General features: G+C 38.7%; 1 protein-coding gene across 1 annotated transcript in view; it reads right to left on the reverse strand.

The window, feature by feature from the left end:
• Positions 1-223: 223 nt before the first annotated feature.
• Positions 224-23,296, reverse strand: part of LOC140172036 (uncharacterized) — a 35,485-nt gene continuing 12,412 nt past the window's right edge. Inside the window, exons 9-21 of the mRNA XM_072195383.1 lie at positions 20,440-20,767; positions 19,636-19,731; positions 18,422-18,537; positions 17,221-17,310; positions 15,593-15,920; positions 14,241-14,336; positions 12,306-12,421; positions 11,368-11,457; positions 10,436-10,766; positions 9,433-9,528; positions 3,815-3,930; positions 2,835-2,924; positions 224-1,322 (exon numbers count right to left, since the gene is read on the reverse strand). Coding sequence (XP_072051484.1) covers positions 1,155-1,322; positions 2,835-2,924; positions 3,815-3,930; positions 9,433-9,528; positions 10,436-10,766; positions 11,368-11,457; positions 12,306-12,421; positions 14,241-14,336; positions 15,593-15,920; positions 17,221-17,310; positions 18,422-18,537; positions 19,636-19,731; positions 20,440-20,767 — 2,061 coding nt within the window. The 3' untranslated portion in view covers positions 224-1,154. The remainder of the gene's footprint in view (positions 1,323-2,834; positions 2,925-3,814; positions 3,931-9,432; positions 9,529-10,435; positions 10,767-11,367; positions 11,458-12,305; positions 12,422-14,240; positions 14,337-15,592; positions 15,921-17,220; positions 17,311-18,421; positions 18,538-19,635; positions 19,732-20,439; positions 20,768-23,296) is intronic.

Here is a 23,296-nt window from a genome sequence, read left to right on the forward strand (position 1 = left end):
ATACTCGAATATGAAGTATGAAACAAAAAATATGGCACAATTTACTTCATTTCTCCATCAGTGTACTTATGTAACAAGAGATTGACAGTGTAACGAGGGTTTCTTAAACTGCTTCAAATTAATGCTCCAAAGAAAAAGTCAATAGGGATTATACTTGAAAATTGATCTTTTACTATTCGTAATGATCGTATGTTTGAAAAAACAAAGTCACATAACTATTTATATGCCGAATAAGGTATAGAGATAGTAATTCTGGGTTCCTCGCCAATACTTTCTCTGTGAGCTCCTTTAATTTGCCTGTTTGTTACGTTGTAGTTTCTGGTCTTTCAGCCAAGCAGTAATTCTGGGGTCCTTGTATATACTTTCTCTGTGAGCTCCTTTAGATTGCTTGTTTGTAACATTGTAGTTTCTGGTCTTTCAGCCAAGCAGTAATTCTGGGGTCCTTGTATATACTTTCTCTGTGAGCTCCTTTAGATTGCTTGTTTGTAACATTGTAGTTTCTGGTCTTTCAACCAAGCAGTAATTCTGGGTTCCTTGCATATACTTCTCTGAGAGCCTCTTTAGTTTGCTTGTTTGTAACATTGTAGTTTCTGGTCTTTCAGCCAAGCAGTAATTCTGGGTTCCTTGCATATACTTCTCTGAGAGCCTCTTTAGTTTGCTTGTTTGTTACATTGTAGTTTCTGGTCTTTCAGTCAGGCAGTGATTCTGGGTTCCTTGCCTATACTTTTTCTGTGAGCTCCTTTAATTTGCATGTTTGTTACATTGTAGTTTCTGGTCTTTCAGCCAGGCAGGCAGTAATTCTGGGTTCCTTGCATATACTTCTCTGTAGTTTCTGGTATTTCGACCAGGCAGTGATTCTGGGTTCCTTGGGTTACTTGTTTGTTAAGTAGTTCTGGTCTTTCAGCCAGGTGATTCTGGGCTCTATACTTTCTCTGTGTGCTTGGCTACGTTGTAGTTGTGGTCTCTCAGCCAACCAGGCAGCGATTTGGATTCCTTGCACATTATCTCTGTGCTGTGAATTCCTTTAGTATGTTTGTTTGTTTGGTACATAGTAGTTTCTGGTCTTTTAGCATGTTTAGCCGCCCATGCAGCGATTCTCATTGCCTACTTGCTCTGTAGGTTAAATGCCTTACTTCATGTACTTAAGCTTGTTTTTACATTGCAGTTTGTGGTCTTTTGGCCACCCAGTCCGCGATTCTGGGTTCCTTGCTTACTTTTTCATGGAGTGCCTTCAGTTTAGGAAAGTCTTTGAGTGGGTCATCAGACAGTTTCGTAAGAAAAATATCACAATTGTTGAATAGAGTAATATCAGCCACCGTGATCTGAAGTGAAAAAGAGAAATAATGGGGTATGTTGTTAGATTTTCATATCTTCTGCCGTAAAGCAGTCGTAAAAAATGTATTTACCCTTAACTTAAGCCAATTATTCACTTCAATTGGATTAAAAAAAGTTGTGATATGAAAAAGATGCAAATGCCATTAAGCAAAATGACCACTTGATTCTTGAGTCATTTCAATGAACAATACATAGCCTACGACAAAAATGCACGCAAAATGTTGCACTGAACCAGGATCAAAGTAATCGCCACACAAATTCTACCGCCTGTTTTATCATTCTAAAAGGTGCATGATCCATTACATTGTGACAAACTTCCAAAAGTAGGCCTCAACAGGTTTGTTTGTTTGTTTGTTTATTTCTTCTTTATACTGGGTCCATATTCAGGGGAAAATTTAAGTATTCCCCTGTTCTTCCATATGGCCCAGTTATTACATCTAAAAATACAAATAAATAATTACAAAACACTTAGAATAATTTACTATATTAACTTAAATTACATGAATTACCAAAATTATTTGGGTACAACAATAATATTAAAAGATAGGTAAAAAATAATACATAGCACACACTATATTGCATTAATTAGACTACATTTTCAAATACATTGACAAAATTCATATTATTATTATTTCTTATTGCACTATGAGAATTTAAATTTTAAAATGATAAAACATCATGCCAGCATAATAATTTAAATCAGGATTTCAAAAAACAACAAACTACATTCAAATAATCAAAGGAAATGGATAAAAACTTAGTGGCTACAAAATAAGGATAGAACACAATAATCAAACAGCAAAAATTTAAACAAAAGAAATTTGGCAAAAGTTGATCCTGTAACAATCATTGCAATGCCTATTATTTAAAAATACTCAACAAAAGAGCCTAAATTTTAAACCAATGTTTGGTGGCAAGAGAAATTTATAAACCTACTATTTTGGATAGAATCTTGATTTAAAAACACCAGTACTGGTTGGTAACGGAGAAATGATTGAATTGTGGAGTTGATTCCAAGCAAGAGCCCCCCTATATTGAAATGAGCGCCTGCCATATTCAAGAAAAGGCCTAATGGGTCTAATTTTCCCGTGAGCACTCGAGCGAGTATTGAGTAAAAAAGAAGTGAACTCATGTTTGAGGGGTTGTAACTAGAGATCGGTAAGGAATCTGCAATAAATGAAAATATCATTGAAAAGAGCAAACTCTACACGAGTAAATTAAAAAACACCGGATTGTTGCAATTGCTCACAACAAACTAAAGTTGTACTCATTTGAATACAACCAATTATAACGTTTCAAGAGCATTTTTGTGTTTGCTGGATTATTGTATAGGTCATTAATACAATCTTGCCCTCATTTTCTCTGTTTTATAATCACGCATCGGTACCTTTCTTTTCATGTCGTTTTATTTGTTTTATAAAACATATCATGGTCCACCCCATCTACGGAAGGAAAGTGTCAATTATAGGAATGGTCTGCAAGCCTAGGCCCATACTTACCTTGTTTCCAGCAAAGAAGTTCCCGCCATTACCGACAAGCATATTTTCAAGGTTCTTCAACTTTGGTTTCGTCTTTTCTTCAAAAATGACCTGCACACGGATAAGAGATAGGGATTTTTGGAATGTTTACTAACTTTTGAAATTTTCAACAACAACAAAACTGTTAAAAATGCTGAATTTTGCACAAAATCATAAAAAAAACATAATTTTCGTTCAAATTCTAACCCTTTTTGGAGGAGTTGATCAAAATAAAGAAAAAAAGTTTCCTAAATGTTTATATCTAGTTTTTAAAGATAGAAAAAAAAATGCTGAAGAATTTTTTTGTTTTTCTCAAATGTTACCTTTTTGCCATTCTAAATATTTATACTTTGAATATACTATAGACCAACAATTTAGCAGTTATGAGGTCAACAAAATCCCACAATTCCAGGGTTAAGACCAACCTGAACTTAGAGTCAGGTTTAGTTAGACTTATTTTTAGCGCATTTCAAAAACAGCAGTAGTATCGTAAATCAGATGAGTGCAATTTTATTCAATAATGTTTAGGCGACAAGATACCAATTGCGCTACAGAGTATAGAAGTTAATTCACCCACCAAAAAAACTCTTTCGTCAGCGCCGTAAGCTTAAATGCATGGGCAGCTAAACGGAGGGGACACGTGTTACACGGCTCCCTAAATTGTTCTAGGGGGATTACATTACATTTTGCCCAGTGAACAGCCAAAATAGGGTAAAATAATATTTCACAAATTTGCCACAGCCACTTCCCGGATGCAATATTTTTTCCATAGTTAACGTTTGAATAGGAGAACCCCAACCCTAACCTAACCCTAATGCAACAGAGTTGTGCGGGACACCGCATAATCGGGCTCCCTATGTTAAATACGGTCAAATAATTCGCCCCCGCACCACACAGACACACACCCCACAACACTCTCACTACACCCGTACTACCAGACAAAACATCAGTTCTTTTTATACCTTTTTAGCCTCATCGTTTTCGCCTAGAGCAGGCATTATATCGCCGACAACGTCAATAAACGCCTCCATGACGGCGTCAACTTCTAGCTGTTCTAAATTGTTACTACCGGCCAAGTCTGTAACATGAACGTAGAAAAATGTTTCAACAAGTTAATCTCTTTGAACCACGTACCCCACTTTAGGGTGACTACTACTCAGTAGCGTAGCCAGCGGGGCAGGGGCAGAGAGCCCTCCTGACAAAAAAGAAAAAGAAAATCGGAAAGGCGAAGGGAAAGAAAGGGGGAAAGGAGCCCATCAAAATTCTTCTTCTGGATACTGCTTAACATTCCAGGTGGAAGATATTGCGCATGTGTAAAATGGAATTAGCTCTTATGTTATCTTCCTTTGCAAAAAGTAGTTATGACAAGTGGAGTACCTCTTTAAACTGATCTGGGTTGCCAATATCAGTTATGATATGGAGTAGATCATTACAGTCTCTTACTGTCCATGGGACATAAGAAAATTGGTAGGTGTCGGTGCGAGATTGAAGTTGCGTGAGTGATTTTGCGTTTGAACGCCTAGTATGCCGTTGAGCCGCGGCAGCAGGTATGAATAGACTGGCATTGCCAGGTGGCCTTTTGGCTTTGTACAGGATCATTAGACGTTGGGTCCGGGTCTTTCTTCTTGTTGAATATCTCCCAGTCAAGTTATTTCATTGGATCTGTGACGCTCGTCTTCCAGTCGAAGTTGTTACAAACCATGCTCGCAGCTCGCTTCTGGATCTTACCCATTTTCTTGATCAAACCCCAGAACAGCATACCTGCCAACTACTCCGATTTTTTTTAATTTGATTTTATTTCTTTTCGGCGTCTTTGGAGAACCACTGGACCTATTCTGAAGTGCTAGGATAATTCACAGTTAATTTGAAAAAAAATGGTAACAAAAATTACAACAAAATTACAGCTTGTTATCCTTAATAAGCAAACCACTAACTAATATTTACCTCTTCATCTAGCACATATTATTGTCTCGAGACAGCAGGAAAGCACAACAACGCAAAGAATAGACTCCGCATTGCCCCCACGATCATGAGGACCATTTAATACACATAAGCTTATTTATAATAATTTCACATCTCATAGAAATTAAGACTACACCAGGCACAAAAAGAAACTCGTCAGTTATATTCATCCTTGCTGTTCAATAACTTGATAATTTTGGATTATTCTGAAATATGCATTTTGTTAATTGGACTTTTCTTTCTCATTTGACACCCTGTTCGTGAACATTGAGCAAGAATTGACCAAGATATGCGCCTTCAAACTCTCAAACCCCAAAATGAAAAGTTGCAATTTTAACGATTCAATTGTGCCTGTTACACGGTGTGTTTTATTGATTGGCCCGTGGTGCTTGTGTGCAATACAACGATGCGTTCCCGTTGAAAATTGTTGAAAATACAACTTTTGATTTTGGGGTTTGAGGCTTTGGAGGCGCATATCTTGGTCAATTCTTGTTCGTTTTTCACGAACAGGGTGTCAAATGAGAAAGCAAAGTCCAATTAACAAAATGTATGTTTCAGAATAATCCAAAATTATCAAGTTATTGAACAGCAAGGATGAATATAACTGACGAGTTTCTTTTTGTGCCTGGTGTATATTGAGATAATAACAGATTTCATATCAATTAAACAAATTATATACATTGAGATAATTAATTGCAGCAAGCATTTGGAATTATTGACTATCTTCATATAAATCAATAAATACACGAATTATTGGAAAAATGTGTACAAGCCAACCATACAGGCTGGACAAACAAAAGTTGACTTCTGAATCACATTTAACCAAATTTCATCTTAAGCAAATCTTAAGCATATCTTAAACATATACATCTTTGGATCAAACAGAGGATTGGATTGGAAAACAGCATTTTTAACCGCAATTAAATAATTAGAAATCTCCAAAAGAATAAACAATGCCAACACTAGCAAACGAACATTTTGTATTCAGGAAGATCTGGCATCAATGCTTAAACCATTTACTGATATATAATATATTAAATCCACCGTTATTTACAACCAAGTAAATAAAGATACTCCAAATAAGCAACAAAGCATTTATAATAATCCTGGTATGAAAACGCAGTAGAAAGGGAGGAAAGCATGAAGGCAACCAATAGCCCACTATAAAACGCAGTAGAAAGTGGAGACAATCTACTGACGAGATTCTTCAGGTTTTGAAGAAACTCCACCACCCTCAATAAAAACGCAGTAGAAAGTGGAGACAATCTACTGACGAGATTCTTCAGGTTTTGAAGAGACTCCACCACCCTCTATAAAACGCAGTAGAAAGTGGAGACAATCTACTTACGAGATTCTTCAGGTTTTGAAGAAACTCCATACAAAGCTTTCAATATCCCAATAAAACCATTCAATACCATAAAACGCAGTAGAAAGTGGAGACAATCTACTGACGAGATTCTTCAGGTTTTGAAGAAACTCCATACAAAGCAATCAATAGCCCAATAAAACCAACAAATACCATAAAACGCAGTCAGTCAGAATTAATAGGTAAATTTTCACGGGAAAATTTTCTGGACACGTGACACCCATGGGCGCAGACATAGAGCGTGTTTCTACAGAGCCAAATACCGCTTTGGAAACGGTATGGAACCGTTAATCACTCCTGTGGAAACAGCCTTCAACGCCTTTTTGCAACGCCTTTTCATCGCCAACGGAAACCTCGTTAGAGTAGGTTTTTGCCGTTGACGAAGCGGGTAGATTTTCTGTGGAAACAGACCGAAGCGGTAACTTGCCGATTATTGAGCAAAATCAAACAAAATGGCTGTTAATCAACATGTTAATTGGACAGACGACATGACAAAAACGTTAATAACAGCCTGGGCAACATAACAAGTCCAAACTGTTATGTAAAGCCACAATTTATCCGTGATACGGAAAAACAGAAAAACTCACGGAATTCGGGGTTTGCTCACGGAAATTTGTAAATGCTACAAAATAGTGAAAAACTGTGTAAAATGTAAAACTTTCCTCTTGATTTGCAAAATATAACAAAAAAAAGGGATTATTTAGCAATAATCAACCATTAAACAATCCATTCTAGCATTAATTCTAGGCCTACGATGCAATATTCTGGTCATACTACCGTACAAAATACACTTTTAAAACATGTTTGTCATTCAGATTAAACGGTATGAACACGCCAACGGCAAAAACCTGTCTGTGGAAACAGCAGGTTAAACGGTAAGATAACGGTAAGATAGCGTTATCCATTTAGCGGTAACTTAGCGGTGCGCCTGTAGAAACACGCTCATATTAGCATTATGGACTGTGACCCCGAGCACAGCGGGTGTTCTTCCAATGTATTTGAATAGGAAGAATTCCTCCTTTGGTGCAAAATAAGTTACTTGTCGCAAGTTAATAATATTATGGTAAGAGTTTCCGTAGATAAATCTTTTTTTCCGTAGATAGATATTTTTGAAATTACGTTTTGATGATATTGTGAAGAAATTAAGATAACATAATATTTAATAAATTTGCAATGCACAAATTTCTATCAAAATTGCGGTCAAAAATACTATTCCAATTCAAAATTACTAAGACTTGAATAGCGAGGTCACCGCCGGGGGTCAGATATCAGGCTCGAGGTTACACTCACATTGATACGCATTGGTCACGTGTCCAGAAAATTTTCCCGTGAAAATTTACCTATTAATCTTGACTGGCAGTAGAAAGTGGAGACAATCTACTGACGAGATTCTTCAGGTTTTGAAGAAACTCCATTCAAAGCAGTCAATAGCCCAAAAAAACCAACAAATACCATAAAACGCAGTAGAAAGTGGAGACAATCTACTGACGAGATTCTTCAGGATTTGAAGAAACTCCATACAAAGCATTCGATAGCCCAATAAAGCCAATCAATACCATAAAACGCAGTAGAAAGTGGAGACAATCTACTGACGAGATTCTTCAGGTTTTGAAGAAACTCCACCACCCTCTATAAAACGCAGTAGAAAGTGGAGACAATCTACTGACGAGATTCTTCAGGTTTTGAAGAAACTCCACCACCCTCTATAAAAACGCAGTAGAAAGTGGAGACAATCTACTGACAAGATTCTTCAGGTTTTGAAGAAACTCCATACAAAGCATTCAATAGCCCAATAAAACCAATCAATACCATAAAAACGCAGTAGAAAGTGGAGACAATCTACTGACGAGATTCTTCAGGTTTCGAAGAAACTCCATACAAAGCATTCATTCCCCTTCTATAAAACGCAGTAGAAAGTGGAGACAATCTACTAATGATATTCTTCAAGATTTGAAGAAATTCCACACAAAGCCTCTATTTTTAAGCATAAAGCAGCATAATTGGACATACCATTTTATTGGAGTATCTTTAACCATATTTAGCTAACTGATTCACCCTTCCAGCTTTTGGGAAGGAACAATTGCAAGTGCATCACAAAGGAATGGAAAAATAAGACGGGAGACCTGAATGGCTGCACACCACTAAAGTGACAGCTGACTGGACAGAAAAACTGAGCTTGTTGCTATAACAACATAACAACAACCCCTAAATTAAAACTGAATTGACCAGGAGACCAAAAAACTTTAAGTGTACTTGAGAATGCTCAAGTGGGAATAAGAGGATAAGCCTCTACACCTAGATGCACATGACAGCCTAATGTCCCCTGCTGCTGAGACAATCTAGTTTTTAAAAGATTTGCAACTTTAAAAAACGGAATTATAAATGCATAGAAAACCAATGCATTTTTAATATTTTTTTTTTAATTAACTGTGAATGATCCTAGCACTTCAGAATAGGTCCAGTGGTTCTCCAAAGTCACCAAAAACTTTTTTTAAATATACAGTGTAGAAACCCTCCAGCATTGGGGGCTTCGCCCCCTCAACCCCTACCAGAGCTTCGCCCCTGGACCTCAGCAGGGGCCCTTAAGCGGGCCCCTGCACCCCCGGCCGTCAGGGGCGATACTCCGCGCGCTTCGTGCCGTCCATTCGCCATGGACACTGTTTTTTAGGTTTTCAATGTTAGCATGTATGGGACAGTATTCTAGGGTAGGCCTTACCAATGCCTTGTAGCCGATTTCCTTAGTGTTTAGGTTCCTGAGAATAAAACCTAAGGTTTTGCTTGCTGAATTACTGTTCTTATACAGTCCATTAATCATGCCAAAATTCAAAAGAAAACAAAGTACATTCTGGTATGAAGTAAATAGTATAAAAGAAGGATTTTAAATCTGGTATATCTCAGAAAGTTATTTTGCCATCTTTATGCTCATTTTGTGAGAGCTCTGTGTCATAGTGACGGTAACAACCAAATTGGCCAGTATAGGCAGAGACGTACCGACCGTGGTCATGCTGATGGAGGGGATTTATGCCCAGGTTAAGGTTTGAAATACCGGCACTGACAAAAATGTCCATAAGTTTTAATGTGCATCTTCCTTTAACCCGGTTTTGAGAAAATCATACGACTATACCGGGTGCCATGTACCGACGACTACTGTCGGTCCATGATTTCTGGGGAACAACCACTCTCCTGGCTACGCCACTGCACCAATGCTTATAAAATTCCTGTTAATTTTAGTCATGAGTTAGTTTGACTTACTGTATTCTCTAGCTACATATCGTGCGATAGCTTGAGCGTTGGGTATTTTGGTACCTCCATCTACCTCAAGGACGGGTACGGTTCCAGTTGGCATGGCTGTATAACAAAAAGTATTAAAATAATATAAAATGTAAGCTTTTATTGTCAGATATATCCCCTTATTTTGAGCCAAACAACAGACTGAGGCAAAGCAAAGAAAATTGGAATTTACTATCAGTGCAGATGACGTCAATACATGTCACTCCATCGGTCCTGCTACGGTACGACTATATTTACGTACTGTGTTGCAACCGCATCGTGTGTTCGACTACGACGGTTCCTTCGTTTTATTCAAATTCCGAGATTTTGAAAAAAATTACAGCACCTAGAGTCTCGCCTAATTGGAGCTAATATTTTCCCACACTATGTCAAGTGTATGAAATAGCGTTCCCTGTAATGTCGAAAATAAGGTTCGCTATGTCAAATATAAAACAAGATTGGCTTATGTCCAAGGTTCGCTATATCGATAAAATAATAAGGATCGCTATGTCAAAGGTCCACCAGTATTACGTTGAATGTGAAATAAGGTTCGCCATGTCGAATATGAAATAAAAATCGCTATGTCGAAATTGTTTTCTGAAAAAGGGCTAGCTAGGATTTGGATACGGTTTAGGATTAGGGCTAAGGTATAGAGTAACGGCAAGGTTAGGGTTAAGGTTAGGGTTTAATGGGTTTGGGGACAGAATTCACATGGCAAACATTATATTTCATATTCGACATAGCGAGCCTTATTTCATATTCGACTTATTAGCGTGCATTCGACATAACGAACCTTATTTCACATTCAACATACCGGACCTTCGACATACTATGCGGACCTTTGACATAGCGAACGTTATTTCTTGGCTTATTTCATATTCGACCCTCGCCTGCAGCTGCCTGCCTTCAACGTGACGAACCTTTTGTTTGACATAGCGAACCTTCGACATAACGGCTGTAACCGCACCCCGGGAACCGCACTTACTTGGTTTAATGAGTTTCTGCCAGTCCTCTTTGCTGCTTGTTATCCTCACATCCTCATATTTCACACCGGCTTGTGCAAACAGCAGACGAATTATTTCAGCTCTCCCCCTTACATCGAAGTACATGAGCTTGTACGAAGGCATTTTGGAAGATTTTCCGCTACTCACGGTAGTTTCTTCTGGTCTTTTGGCAACCCAGCCAGCGATTCTGGGTTCCTTGCTTACTTTCTCGTGGAGTGCCTTCAGTTTAGGAAAGTCTTTGAGTGGGTCATCACACAGTTTCGTAAGAAAAATATCACAATTGTTGAATAGAGTAATGTCGGCCACAGTGATCTGAAAAGAGAAATAAGGTGGTATGTTGTTAGATTTTCTTATGTTCTGCCGTAGAGCAATCGTAAAAATGTATTACATTTGGCCATAACTCAACCACAATTTTTTTCACTTTAATTGGTATCAAACGACAATCTGTATGCCCGGGCAAAAGTTGCACCTGCGACATTGACACTCACGCGCAACAGGCTACGGCTTGTGGGCCACGCAATAAGGAGACCAGAACTGCCACTTTCCATCATTCTCCATCCTAACAATCAGGCCACAGAAGCCTATCGCCGTGGTGGAGCACTTCGCCGCACATATCTAGCTCAGCTCATAGGCGATCTCAACACCATTAACTTGACAATTAAGGACGCCTTCAGAGTAGCGCAAAACCGCACTGAATGGCAGAGACTTGTGGGTTCTGTTAAATAACTGTTTATTATAACTCTTTCAGTCACAACGCCTCATGTTCTAATGAACTTGAGTTGCGTCACCTTAGTAGTAATTGGTATAAACAGAGTTATGAAATGAACAAGATGGAGATGCCCATGACCACTCGATTCTTGAGACATTTCAAGAAAAAGAAAAATGCATGTTGCATGCGGGGGAATATAATTACCTTGTTTCCAGCAAAGAAGTTCCCGCCATTACCGACCAGCATATTTTCAAGGTTCTTCAACTTTGGTTTCGTCTTTTCTTCATAAATGACCTGCATACGGATAAGAGATGGGGGTTTGTTATACTGCGGAACAATTAGTCCTCAATGATAGTTAGTAATTCATGAAAATTAAGGTTGGTCTTAATTTTTTGTTTGAAGTTTGACCCACTTTAAGAAACTTGGCTGAAAAATGCTAAAGTTTACAAAAAATTATAAACCAAACCTGATTTTTACCCAAATTCCAACCATTTTTGATGAAGTTGATCAAAAACAAACAAAGGAAGGCTTTCCTAGATATTTATATTATAGTTTTTAAAAATAAACAAAAAATCAACTTTACTGAATAATGTTTTGGTATGTTGCCGCAAAAAATGTGTTTTGGGGAGATTTTCTCAAAAACTGAGCATTTTTACCAAAACAGTCGCAGATGGGTTCATTACGTCTTTGCCATTCTAAGTATGCATACTTTTATATAGACCAACAAGTAAGGTAAGACCAACCTGGGGTCAGGTTTATATTTAACGTATTTCAAAAACAGCAGTAAAATCGTAAATCAGATGAGTGCTATTTTATTCAATAATATTCAGGTATACTTGCGCTATAGAGTCCATTCACAAAAACCAAAAACAAAAAACTGCTTTCGTCAGCACCGTGAAATATATAAACGGCGAAAAGGAGGGGACACGGATTACACATCATACTATAATACCACAATAATCATGATAATAATATTGTTATGTTCATCTGCCTTTTTAGTAAACATGTTTTGGGCTCAAGTAGTGTGAAATAATATTGCACAAGTTTGCCACAGCCCCCAGATCATAATGGAGTTCTACGTTCACAGAGACACATACTCTACCCCACTCCCTTATCACACAAAACATCAGTTCTTTTTATACCTTTTTAGCCTCATCGTCTTCGCCTAGAGCAGGCATTATATCGCCGACAACATCAACAAACGCCTCCATGGCGGCATCAACTTCTAGCTGTTCTAAATTGTTACTACCGGCCAAGTCTGTAATAGGAACGTAGAAAAATATTGCAGCAAGTTAATCTCTTCACTTTTTGAACCCCGTACGCCACTTAGGATCAGGGGTGTATTAAGAGGCTCGGGTCCCATGGTCAAGGAGCAGTGCCGGGCCATTAGCATCAGTCCTATTCTATTTTCACTTTTGCTCGGGGGGGCCTGAACCGTAGGGGGCCCCTGGACTTCGTCCACCCTGTTCACACGCTTTCTACACCCCTGCTTATAGGTGGCTGCTATTCAGTAATAGCGTAGATATAGGGAGAGTGTGGCGCAATGGTTAGGGTACTTGCCTTTAGTGCATGAGGTCCCGGGTTCGATTCCCGGCGGTGGCGATTTGCTGGGATATTGACTTGGAAAAGAAAGTCTGAAATTAATTAGCAACATCTGTAGATTACATTCAGACTTCCGCTCTCCCCATGGTTCATTTAGAATTGGGTAAATGAATCATGAAAGTACTCCGTCCTTCGGAGGGGACGTTAAGCCGTCGGTCCCGTGTGCAGAGAGCCATACCTGTACATGTATCTCGCAGCTAGTTTCGAAAAGAGTAGGGTGTTAACCCCTGACTGTTCCCAACCCGTCCCGGCATTCAAATGGACCCCAATGGAAATAAGCTTCAATAGAGGCTTTCTTGGGTTATCCAGGGTTGTCACAACCCGAACAAATCAAATCAAAAAAAAAAAAAAAAAAAAGCAGTGCCAGATTACCCCCTGACAAAAAAAGGGGAAAGTTCCCTGACAAAAAATGAAAGAGAAAATCGGGAAGGCAAAGAAAAAAGAAAGGAAAGGCGTCCAAAAAATATTTTTTGCTAGCTACGGGCGCACATTGTCCCACTATACAGCCCTTTTGGAAGATTGAAGACTTAATACGGTACAGTCTCTCTAGAAAACCTGTTCAAAATGATGCAACCAGGAAATTGCAGCACCACCCCTACCACCACCAAATCCGAAATTTTTATTTTGCCTCTCCCCAACAGCTCCCAACCCACCAAGAAAGCTTGCTACTTTGCTAATACTAGACATGTTGCTAGATAAAGAAGGCATCTTCTATCCGCCTACATCCCGCATTGTTGGTCCCCAATATCACCTCCGTCGGATTATGATTTTCAAACCACATGTCCCAACTTACACCAAAATGGAATTATTCAAATTCGTTGTGTCTGTAGGTCAACAGAGCAATATCGACATTAAGTCGTACTACCCCCCCCCCCCCCCTCCCCCATCATGCCCATACAACTCCACGTTTACGAGACAGATGGGCAGAGGCGTACCGACCGTGAGGGGATTTCGGCCCTCTGGCTCGAAATACCGTTGACCAAAAGTTTTAATGTGCATCTTCCTTTAACGTAGTTGAGAGTACACCAGACATATCGAATTGCATTTTGAAAACGATGAATGTCCTTCTGATATTAAATAATTTTGATTTTTATTTCAAATTCACGATATTAATTTTTATGCAAATATCTTTTTAATTTTTGATATTTCAGTCCTTGAAGTAAACTTTATAAATCTAAAGATATGTATTTAAAGCGTATGTAGCTGGGATGAAAAGCCGACGAGCATGCCAAAAGACCTAATTTGTTTTGGTGTTTATGGGAAAATCATTGGATTTATAAAGTTTACTTCGAGTACTCTTAAATATCAAAAATGTCAATTTATCATTTGCCTTAAAATGTTCTGATATGTCTGATATGCTCTAATGTCTCACAAAAAATACTGTCCAGACGTTGCTACCAGAGCCTTTAACCCGGTTTTAGAAACAAATCGCATTAAATCCCTGTCGGTTCATATCATAATTTGGTTTGACTTACTGTATTCTCTAGCTACATATCGCGCGATAGCTTGAGCGTTAGGTATTTTGGTACTTCCATCTACCTCAAGGACGGGCATGGTTCCAGTTGGCATGGCTAAATATGATAGGAACAAAACGGAATTACAACAATTATTAGCATAATTGATCACACATAATGTAAATGAAATTGAAGTACGCCTAGCCAGATTAAAGTACACCCAGTCAGATTAATCACTGAACATCACGTATGGCTTTAACCCGCGTCGACCATGTCGATGCGACCAGATGCGACGTCGACATGGACAAAATAGCATAAGCTTGTTTTAGCATAGGCTACCCAGTCGAGCTGATATTTTCGCATAGATCTCGCTATAAGATAAGTATATAAAATGCTGTTGCCTATAAAAATGTCGAAAAATAAGGTTATCTATGTCGATTGAAAAATAATATTTGCTAATTGCTGTGTCGATAATATACGAGGTCGCTAAATGTTGAATATGAAATAAGGTTCGCCATGTCGAATATGAAATAAGGCCCGTTATGTCGAAATTGTATTCTGAAATAGGGCTAGCTAGGATTTGGGTACGTTAAGGGATCTGGAATGAGCGTTTTGAGCGTCTCGACAGTATTTTTGTGGGACATGAGAGCACATCAGACATATCGAATTGCATTCTGAATACGAAGAATATCTTTCTGATATCAAATAATTTTCAGTTTTTGAAATTCACGATATGATACAAATTTTACGACAAATTATTAGAATTTGATATTTTTCACATTTTTGATATATAACAGTCCTCGAAGTAAATTTTATAAATCTAATAATATATTCTTAAAGTGTATGTAGCAGGGAGGAAAAGAAGACGGTCAATTGAAAATTTTAACCTTTCATATTGAAGATATGGATTATTTCCCCAAAAGATCTCATTTTTTTGGGTGTTTTGGGGGAAAAAAATCCATATCTTCAATACGAAAGGTCAACACTTTCATCACACCTACATACACTTTAAGTATAAATCATCAGATTTATAAAGTTTACTTCGAGTACTGTTAAATATCAATTTTTAATCATTTGCCATAAAATGTGTATTGCATTGCGAATTTCAAAAAATTAAAATTATTTGATATCAGAAGGACATTCTTCGTATTCAGAATGCAATTCGATATGTCTGATGTGCTCTTATGTCCCACAATAAATACTGTCCAAACGTTCATACCCCACACCTTAAGGGATAGGGATAGAGAAAGGACATTCGACATAGCTAACATTATTCCAGGCCCATCATATTCGACTTAGGGGGCCTTCGACATAACGAACCTTATTCGACATAGTGAGTGGACCTTCGACAAAGCGGAATGTAACACACTTACTTGGTTTTAGTTTTTTCCATTCCTCTCCGCCGATTGGTATCCTCACGTCCTCATATTTCACACCGGCTTGGGAAAACAGCAGACGAATTATTTCAGCTCTCCCCCTTACATCGAAGTACATGAGCTTGTACGAAGGCATTTTGGAAGATTTTCCGCTACTCACGGTAGTTTCTGCTGGTCTTTTGGCCACCCAGCCAGCGATTCTGGGTTCCTTGCTTACTTTCTCGTGGAGTGCCTTCAGTTTAGGAAAGTCTTTGAGTGGGTCATCACACAGTTTCGTTAGAAAAATATCACAATTGTTGAATAGAGTAATGTCGGCCACCGTGATCTGAAGAGAAATAATGGAGTATGTTGTCAGATTTTCCTATGTGCTGCAGTAAAGCAATCGTAAAAATTCTACCCTTAAACCCTATAACCCGCACCCTAACCTTATCCTTATTCCTAACCCCAAAAATTTAATACTATATAACTATATACTTCTTAACCACAAACCGTACCTAAATCATAGCTAGCCCTATTTCAGAAAACAATTCGACATTGCGAACCTTATTTCATACCGTAAAAACTCAAAAGTTAGCACATGTGCTTACTATCGAGCGTTTTTGAAAACACAAAATTGTACCAAAGTCCGGCGCTTTACCAACTGAGCTAATGGGGTTGAGACACAAATTTGCAGGTTTACTTGTTCATATATAACTATGTGTATCGATGATTTGCTCAAAACCCTTTACACTTTTGTGGATGGGGTACTTCATTTTTGCATGTTTTAAAAGCGATCGATAGTAAACACATATGCTAACTATCGAGTTTTTACGGTATTCGACATTGGAAACCTTATTTCATATTAGACTTAATACTAGTGGATTGTCGACAGAGCTATCCTTATTTGTATTATAGACATAGCGAAACTTGGCCATAGCAAACCTTATTTCATATTCGACATAGCGAACCTTATCTTCGATCTTCGACGTTATAGGGAACGTTATTTCTAGTATTCCCTTTGTGGGAAAATACCACTCAGTTCGACTTTGGCGTGCACCGTATGTAGAGGTATGTGTTTGTGGGCACAGCAGCATAGTTTGGATCTGTGGCTATAGTACAAACGGGCACAAACTGCATAAATATTGGCTATATTGAAGCTTAAATGGTCAAATATTGTTAAAATAGGAACAAATTTATGCGAAGAGCTGAGGAAATTTTGCATATTTGGACGTGTTCCTAATGTTTTCCCACACCTTTTTAGGGCTTATAGAAACGGTGCCCAAAATATCACGGTGCCAAAAATCCCTTTGCCCCCCCCCCCCCTTCGACCTGCCAAAAATCGCTTGACCACCCCCCCCCCTTTCGACCTGCCAAAATACTTCCCCCCATAATTCACCACCCCAGGGGTACACATAATTATTGCATCACCCCTAAGGTCATTAATTTCCTGCCATTGATGGGTGAACATCAACGCGTTTCTTGCCCTCACTTTCGCTATTTTGTAATTGCGTACCTTGCCTTTCATGTCCTCGCTTTCGTGGCTTCACCTCATCTCCCCATCAACGGAAGGAAAGTGCCAATTACAGGAATGGTCTATAAGCCTGTGCCCATATTGCTTGTCATGCTTGTGGGGGAAATATACTTACCTTGTTTCCAGCAAAGAAGTTCCCGCCACTAGCGACAAGCATATTTTCAAGGTTCTTCAACTTTGGTTTCGTCTTTTCTTCAAATATTATCTGCATACGGATAAGAGAACAATTAGTCCGCAATGATTATTAGTAATTTATGAAATAAGGTCGGTTTTAATTTTTCTTACATTTTGACCAACCTTGAGAAATTGGGTTGAAAAATACTAAAGTGTGCACAAACCATGTTTGGTGAAGTTGATCAAAATTAAAAACAAACAAAAAAGTTCCCCACCAAAAATGTGGGTTTGGGGGATTTTCTTTCCAAAACTGAGCATTTTTGCCCAAACATGAACTCACAGATGGGTTTATTAAAGCCATATTATAACATTTGCTGAGGAAGACGCCCTCACTGAATTTTTTAATTCCTTTTTTACACGATTAAATTGTACTTTATTAAACCAATATACCCTGCAAAAATCAAGACTCTAAGTGTTGTAGTTTTGTCAAAATCCGTGATTTTGAATTAAAGGCTGATTCAGCGCTTTATTATTACGATGGAATTATTAGTCGAACGCATACACGATGTTCATAACACACAGTACGTCACGGCGTGCGGGACGGTGATATACACAACAAAGGGTCGTACCACAACATGACCGAAGGAGTGGTACGTATTGGCGACATGTGCGCTGGTAGTAAATTCCAATTTTCTTTGCTTTGCCGTAGTTGTTCGGCTCAAAAATAAAAGGGATATATCTGACAGTAAAAGCTAACATTTTATGGCAAAGAAATGCTAATCTATTTTGTTTGAAAATGTTATAATATTGCTTTAAGTCTTTGCCATTCTAAATATGTTTACTTTTATGGACCAAAACATAATTCCAAGCAAGAGAATACTTGCAGTATTGAAGTCTACTCACCAAAAAACCCGCTTTCCTCAGCACCGTGAGATTAGAAATGCATGGTGGTAAAACAGAGGAGAGAGAAGAAAAAACGAACAAAAATGCTCTATCTACCTATACCAAGAATCGGACCAGAATCATGATGTTCGTCTGTCAAGTTAGCCCGAAAAATATCATGTTTTTGGACCAAAAGAGGATAAAATAATATTGCACAAGTTTGCCACAGGCCCTGGATCATAGGACTGTTCTGCGTCCAAACAGTCACACACACATACTGTCACCAAACCAATACAATAAAACATCGGTTCTTTTTATACCTTTTTAGTCTCATCGTTTTCGCCTAGAACAGGCATTATGTCGCCGACAACGTCAATAAACGCCTCCATGACGGCGTCAATTTCTAGCTGTTCTAAATTGTTACTGCCGGCCAAGTCTGCAATAGGAACGCATACAAATATTTCACCAAGTTAATTGAACTACGTACCCCACTTAGGGTGGCTGATCATGAGCAAAAATAGTGTAAAATACCAACTTTTTCCGCGATACGCACGGACATTGTCACACTATAATGCCCCATTTTAGAAATTCGAAGAATTTACACATTACAGTCTCAAATCTCTCTAAAACGGTAAAGGTATGAATCACACCGAAAATAACGAGTCAAAATGATGCAACCAGGATATCATGTTCGTCTTTAATTTGCACCCGTATCATCAAATCCGGTTTAGCCCCCCCCCGACCAAGACAGCTGAATATGCTGCTACTACTAATACTAGACGTAATTGTCGCTAATGAGGAGTCACCTTTCCCAGTCCTACATCATCCGGCAGTTTTGTTCACCATTATCACCTTTTGCCATAAATATTATGACCCCAGCATGACTTGATGAAGATCCCCTCCCCCGGGCGGGCGCATCCTTTCTCCAGCCCTGAACAGCCAACCACATGCCCAAGCACAATATTCAGTCGTAACAAGAGCGCCTATCATTATTGCTCATGCACAATATTAGAAAGATAATACCTATAGGCTATTCGTATAATTGGCACCTTTCTGCCGTTGATGGCGCAGTGAACATAGATAAAACTTTAAAACAATAAAAGCAGAGGTCAAGAAGGGTATCACCTGATTATAAAATAACGAAATACAATAAATGAAACCTTTCTTTACCTTGCTTTGATTGCCCTGTAATACGTGATATCGATGTTGACATCGTTAACGGCCAATTATAATAATTACTCATGCCCGGTACTCATGTCCCATACTCCCATGGCAGAGGCGTACCGACCGAGAGGGTTGTCCCCTGGTTCGAAATAAAGAGGTATAATTGACCAAAAGTTTTAATGTAAATCTTCCTTTAGCCCGGTTTTAGAAAATTATTAAGTTAATCATACAGCCATACCGGAGGTTTATGTATTTACGACGACTGTCGGTCCACGATTTCTGCGGGAAAAAGCGCTCCCCTTTGCTAAGGCCATTGAATTAATGCGAATTATATTGCTGTTAATTCGTATCATGATTTGGTTTGACTTACTGTATTCTCTAGCTACATATCGTGCGATAGCTTGAGCGTTGGGTATTTTGGTACTTCCATCTACCTCAAGGACGGGCATGGTTCCAGTTGGCATGGCTATTATGATAGGAACAAAAAGGAATGACATCAATTATTAGTTACACATAATTTAGATGTAAATGAACTTTAATGCCGCTCTTAGTTACGGTTAACATAATAGGCATAAGTAATGCAACATCTCCAAGAGGTTCTCTGTTAACTTAGTCGGGTCCTATGGTTGATTCTACATCATTCAATAGACCATTTCTATAATTTGCCCTTTCCTGCCGTTGACGGACGAATATAAAAAAGGTTTGTTATGTCCAAGGTTCGCTGTGTCGATAATAAGTCACTAGTATTAATAAGTCTAATATGAAATAAGTTTGGCCATGCCGAATATAAAAAAAGATACGCTATGTCGAAATTGTTATCTGAAATAGGGCTAGCTAGGATTTGGGTACGGTTCCGTGTTATAGCCAGGGTAAGGAGTAGAATTATATGGTTAGGGCTTGGGTTAAACTTATCTTATGGTTTAGGTTATTCGGTTTGGGAATAGAATTAACATAGCAAACAAGGTTTTCATATTCGATATACAAAACATTATTCCCGAGCTTATTTCATGTTCAACTTAGTGGGCCTTCGACATACTGAGCGGACCTTTGACATAGCGAACCATATTTCACATTCGACATAACGGACCTTCGACATACTGAGCGGACCTTCGACATAGCGGACCTCCGACATACTGAATGGACCCTCGAAATATCGGGCTGTAACCACACTTACTTGGTTTTAGTTTTTTCCATTCCTCTCCGCCGATTGGTATCCTCACATCCTCATATTTCACACCGGCTTGTGCAAACAGCAGACGAATTATTTCAGCTCTCCCCCTTACATCGAAGTACATGAGCTTGTATGAAGGCATTTTGGAAGATTTTCCGCTACTCACGGTAGTTTCTTCTGGTCTTTTGGCAACCCAGGCAGCGATTCTGGGTTCTCTGCTTACTTTCTCGTGGAGTGCCTTCAGTTTAGGAAAGTCTTTGAGTGGGTCATCACACAGTTTCGTAAGAAAAATATCACAATTGTTGAATAGAGTTATATCAGCCACCGTGATCTGAAGTGAAACAATAGAAATAATATATAATAATAATAAAGCAATTGTAAAACTGGATTACATTTTCCATTAACCATGTTAACTTAAGCACAATTTTTCACCTCAATTGGCATACAGTTATGAAATGAAAAAGATATAAATGCCCATGACCACTTGATTCTTGAGTCATTTCAAAAAAAAGAAATATGCATAGCCTACGGCGATATGCACGGAAAATGTTGCACCTTTATATTCATTTCATTCGGCTGCGATCTGTTAAGGTTATACTAAACTTTGTAATGATCGATCCAGAATGAGACTGCATGTAGCCCCCTTTAAAATTATCTATTTCTGGAAATAAATATCGTAGAGAGAAAACGCAAACTACGTCTAAAAGCTGAGAGTGTAAGGGTTATTATTATGCTTGAATTTTCCACTTGGCTCAAAAAGAAATGTACTTTTCAAACATTTCAATTTTTTTTCAATATCCGGAGCATCAAGATTTTTGGGAACACGGCCATAATTTCTCAGTGGAAGTGGCGATTTTGTTGGGAACTACGACGCACATTACAAACAAGTCAATAAAAGAATGTGCATATTCATTCTTGATATTGCTTGTCTCGATTTGTTTTAGTAAGCTTACATGTTTGCCGAATTTGAAGTAAAATGGCCTCCACTTGTATGTCGTTTTGTAACCAGTAATAACAATTCCGTGCACGATTTCATAGACAAAATTCTGACCTACATTATTTCTATAAACCCTCTTCTATATGCAGGTGCTATTTAAATTTTTATTTCGATAGCAGAAAATTGAGATATTTGCTATTTTTCCGACTCGCTGCTGCGTCAAATTGTCTAGTTTCGCGATAAAAGATACAGCGAAATCAATTTTTTTTAGAACCATTTCACCTCGTTTCGGCTCGTGCTTTGAAGTACAAACTTCAAAATTGATATAGTGATTCTATATTTCAAGCTGCGTCATACTGTGTTTTTCTTACCTGTGATTGTCGCTGCTCAAGGCCAAAATTCGAAATTTTTTGGACAAAAGTGACACTCTCATTTTTTTTTAAACACGCTGTTTACGTATACGACGGGCTCTATTTGCCCGATAAAGTGGTGTTGCCGAGTTTGGATTTTAAAATATTTAGGTATTTTCTAGCTTCAAATCTAGCGCCAATGAACCTGGTGCATGGGAGGGAAAATGTGGGGGGTAGTTAGGGCGCGAAAAAAAATGTGCACATTTTCATGCTTGCTGCGCTTGCTACAGGTTTAAGGTATGGGTATGGAAATTGGGGATCCCAAAAAATTGGCATATAGGCCTAGGCCTATGCAAAGGGGGTGGGGCACAGTTTTGGCAGGCCAAGGGGGAGGGGCCACAAACATTTGGCAGTCCAGGGGGTGCGGACAAGCGATTTTTGGCTGGCCGAGACGGGAGGCAAGCGATACTTAGCGAGTCGCTTGGAAATTTTGGCTTATAATTAGTAGGCTAATACCGGTAGGCCTACTGATTGCACAGCCTTTCGAGAAAGCAATTTTTTTGCAAGCCGGGGCCGGGGAGGGAATAAATTTTGGCATGTCGAAAGGGAGGAAGAATGACTTTACCTAGCACACATTAAAGGGGCATTTCGTGATCCACAACCTCATACAACCCCATAGGCCTACGTCCTTTCTCACAAGTTAAGATTTTTATACCACTCATCCCGCTCTGGCCACATGTTTAGGCATTTTCACGCAGATCAATTCGTTAAGCAATGGAAAATATTGCCAAATTTGAATTTCGTTTTAAAAGCCTACTCCCCATTAAAAAAAAACCACTAATTTTGGGGGATTAAAAAAAAGTTCTGTAAAATGAAACAAAAGGCTGCCTCAATTCTAATTAGGGCCTATTCATTTAAGGCCAGGCCTTCATTTCTGAAAATAGCGGGAGCTCAGTTAGTCACTGTACTCAGGAGCTTGACAAGGAGCTCAATTATATAATATCAATATTAAACCATAGGAGCAGCTCAATAAATGCCATTGGTAAAATTATTAGGCCTACGATATTTTATTTGACTGTGATCCTATATACACTGTATATAGGCCTACCTTTAAAATTTCTAAAATTGGTGGAATTGAACAAGCTCTAAATTTCTCATACGTCCAGCATAACCAAGGGCAACTGGGGGTGGGTGGGAAAGCCCCCTAGCTATGGCCATACCCGTAGTGGCGGAACCAGAATTTTTTTCGCGGGGCAGGGGGGAAGTGAATTTGAGACGGGGCACTTGGAAATCATCATTTTGCACTAAATTGCCGCAAAAAGTGGAAAATTACATAATTGTGGGGATTTTGCCTAAAAACTGGGTGGGAAAGAAAAAATATTGGTGGAAATACTGCCCCCCCCCCTAGCGGCGCCACTGCATATCCATCCATGATGCTAGAATGACGGAAGTTCTGGCGCTGTGGAAATTCAATTTCAATATCACGAGTTTTTATCAGGGATTTTACCAAGGGAAGGCGATAGGTGTAGGATTTTGCTGATATACCAGGCAACCCGAGAAAGGAACTGAGGTG

This window comes from Amphiura filiformis, chromosome 15, assembly GCF_039555335.1.
Source record: "Amphiura filiformis chromosome 15, Afil_fr2py, whole genome shotgun sequence".
NCBI classification, from domain to species: Eukaryota; Metazoa; Echinodermata; class Ophiuroidea; order Amphilepidida; family Amphiuridae; genus Amphiura; species Amphiura filiformis.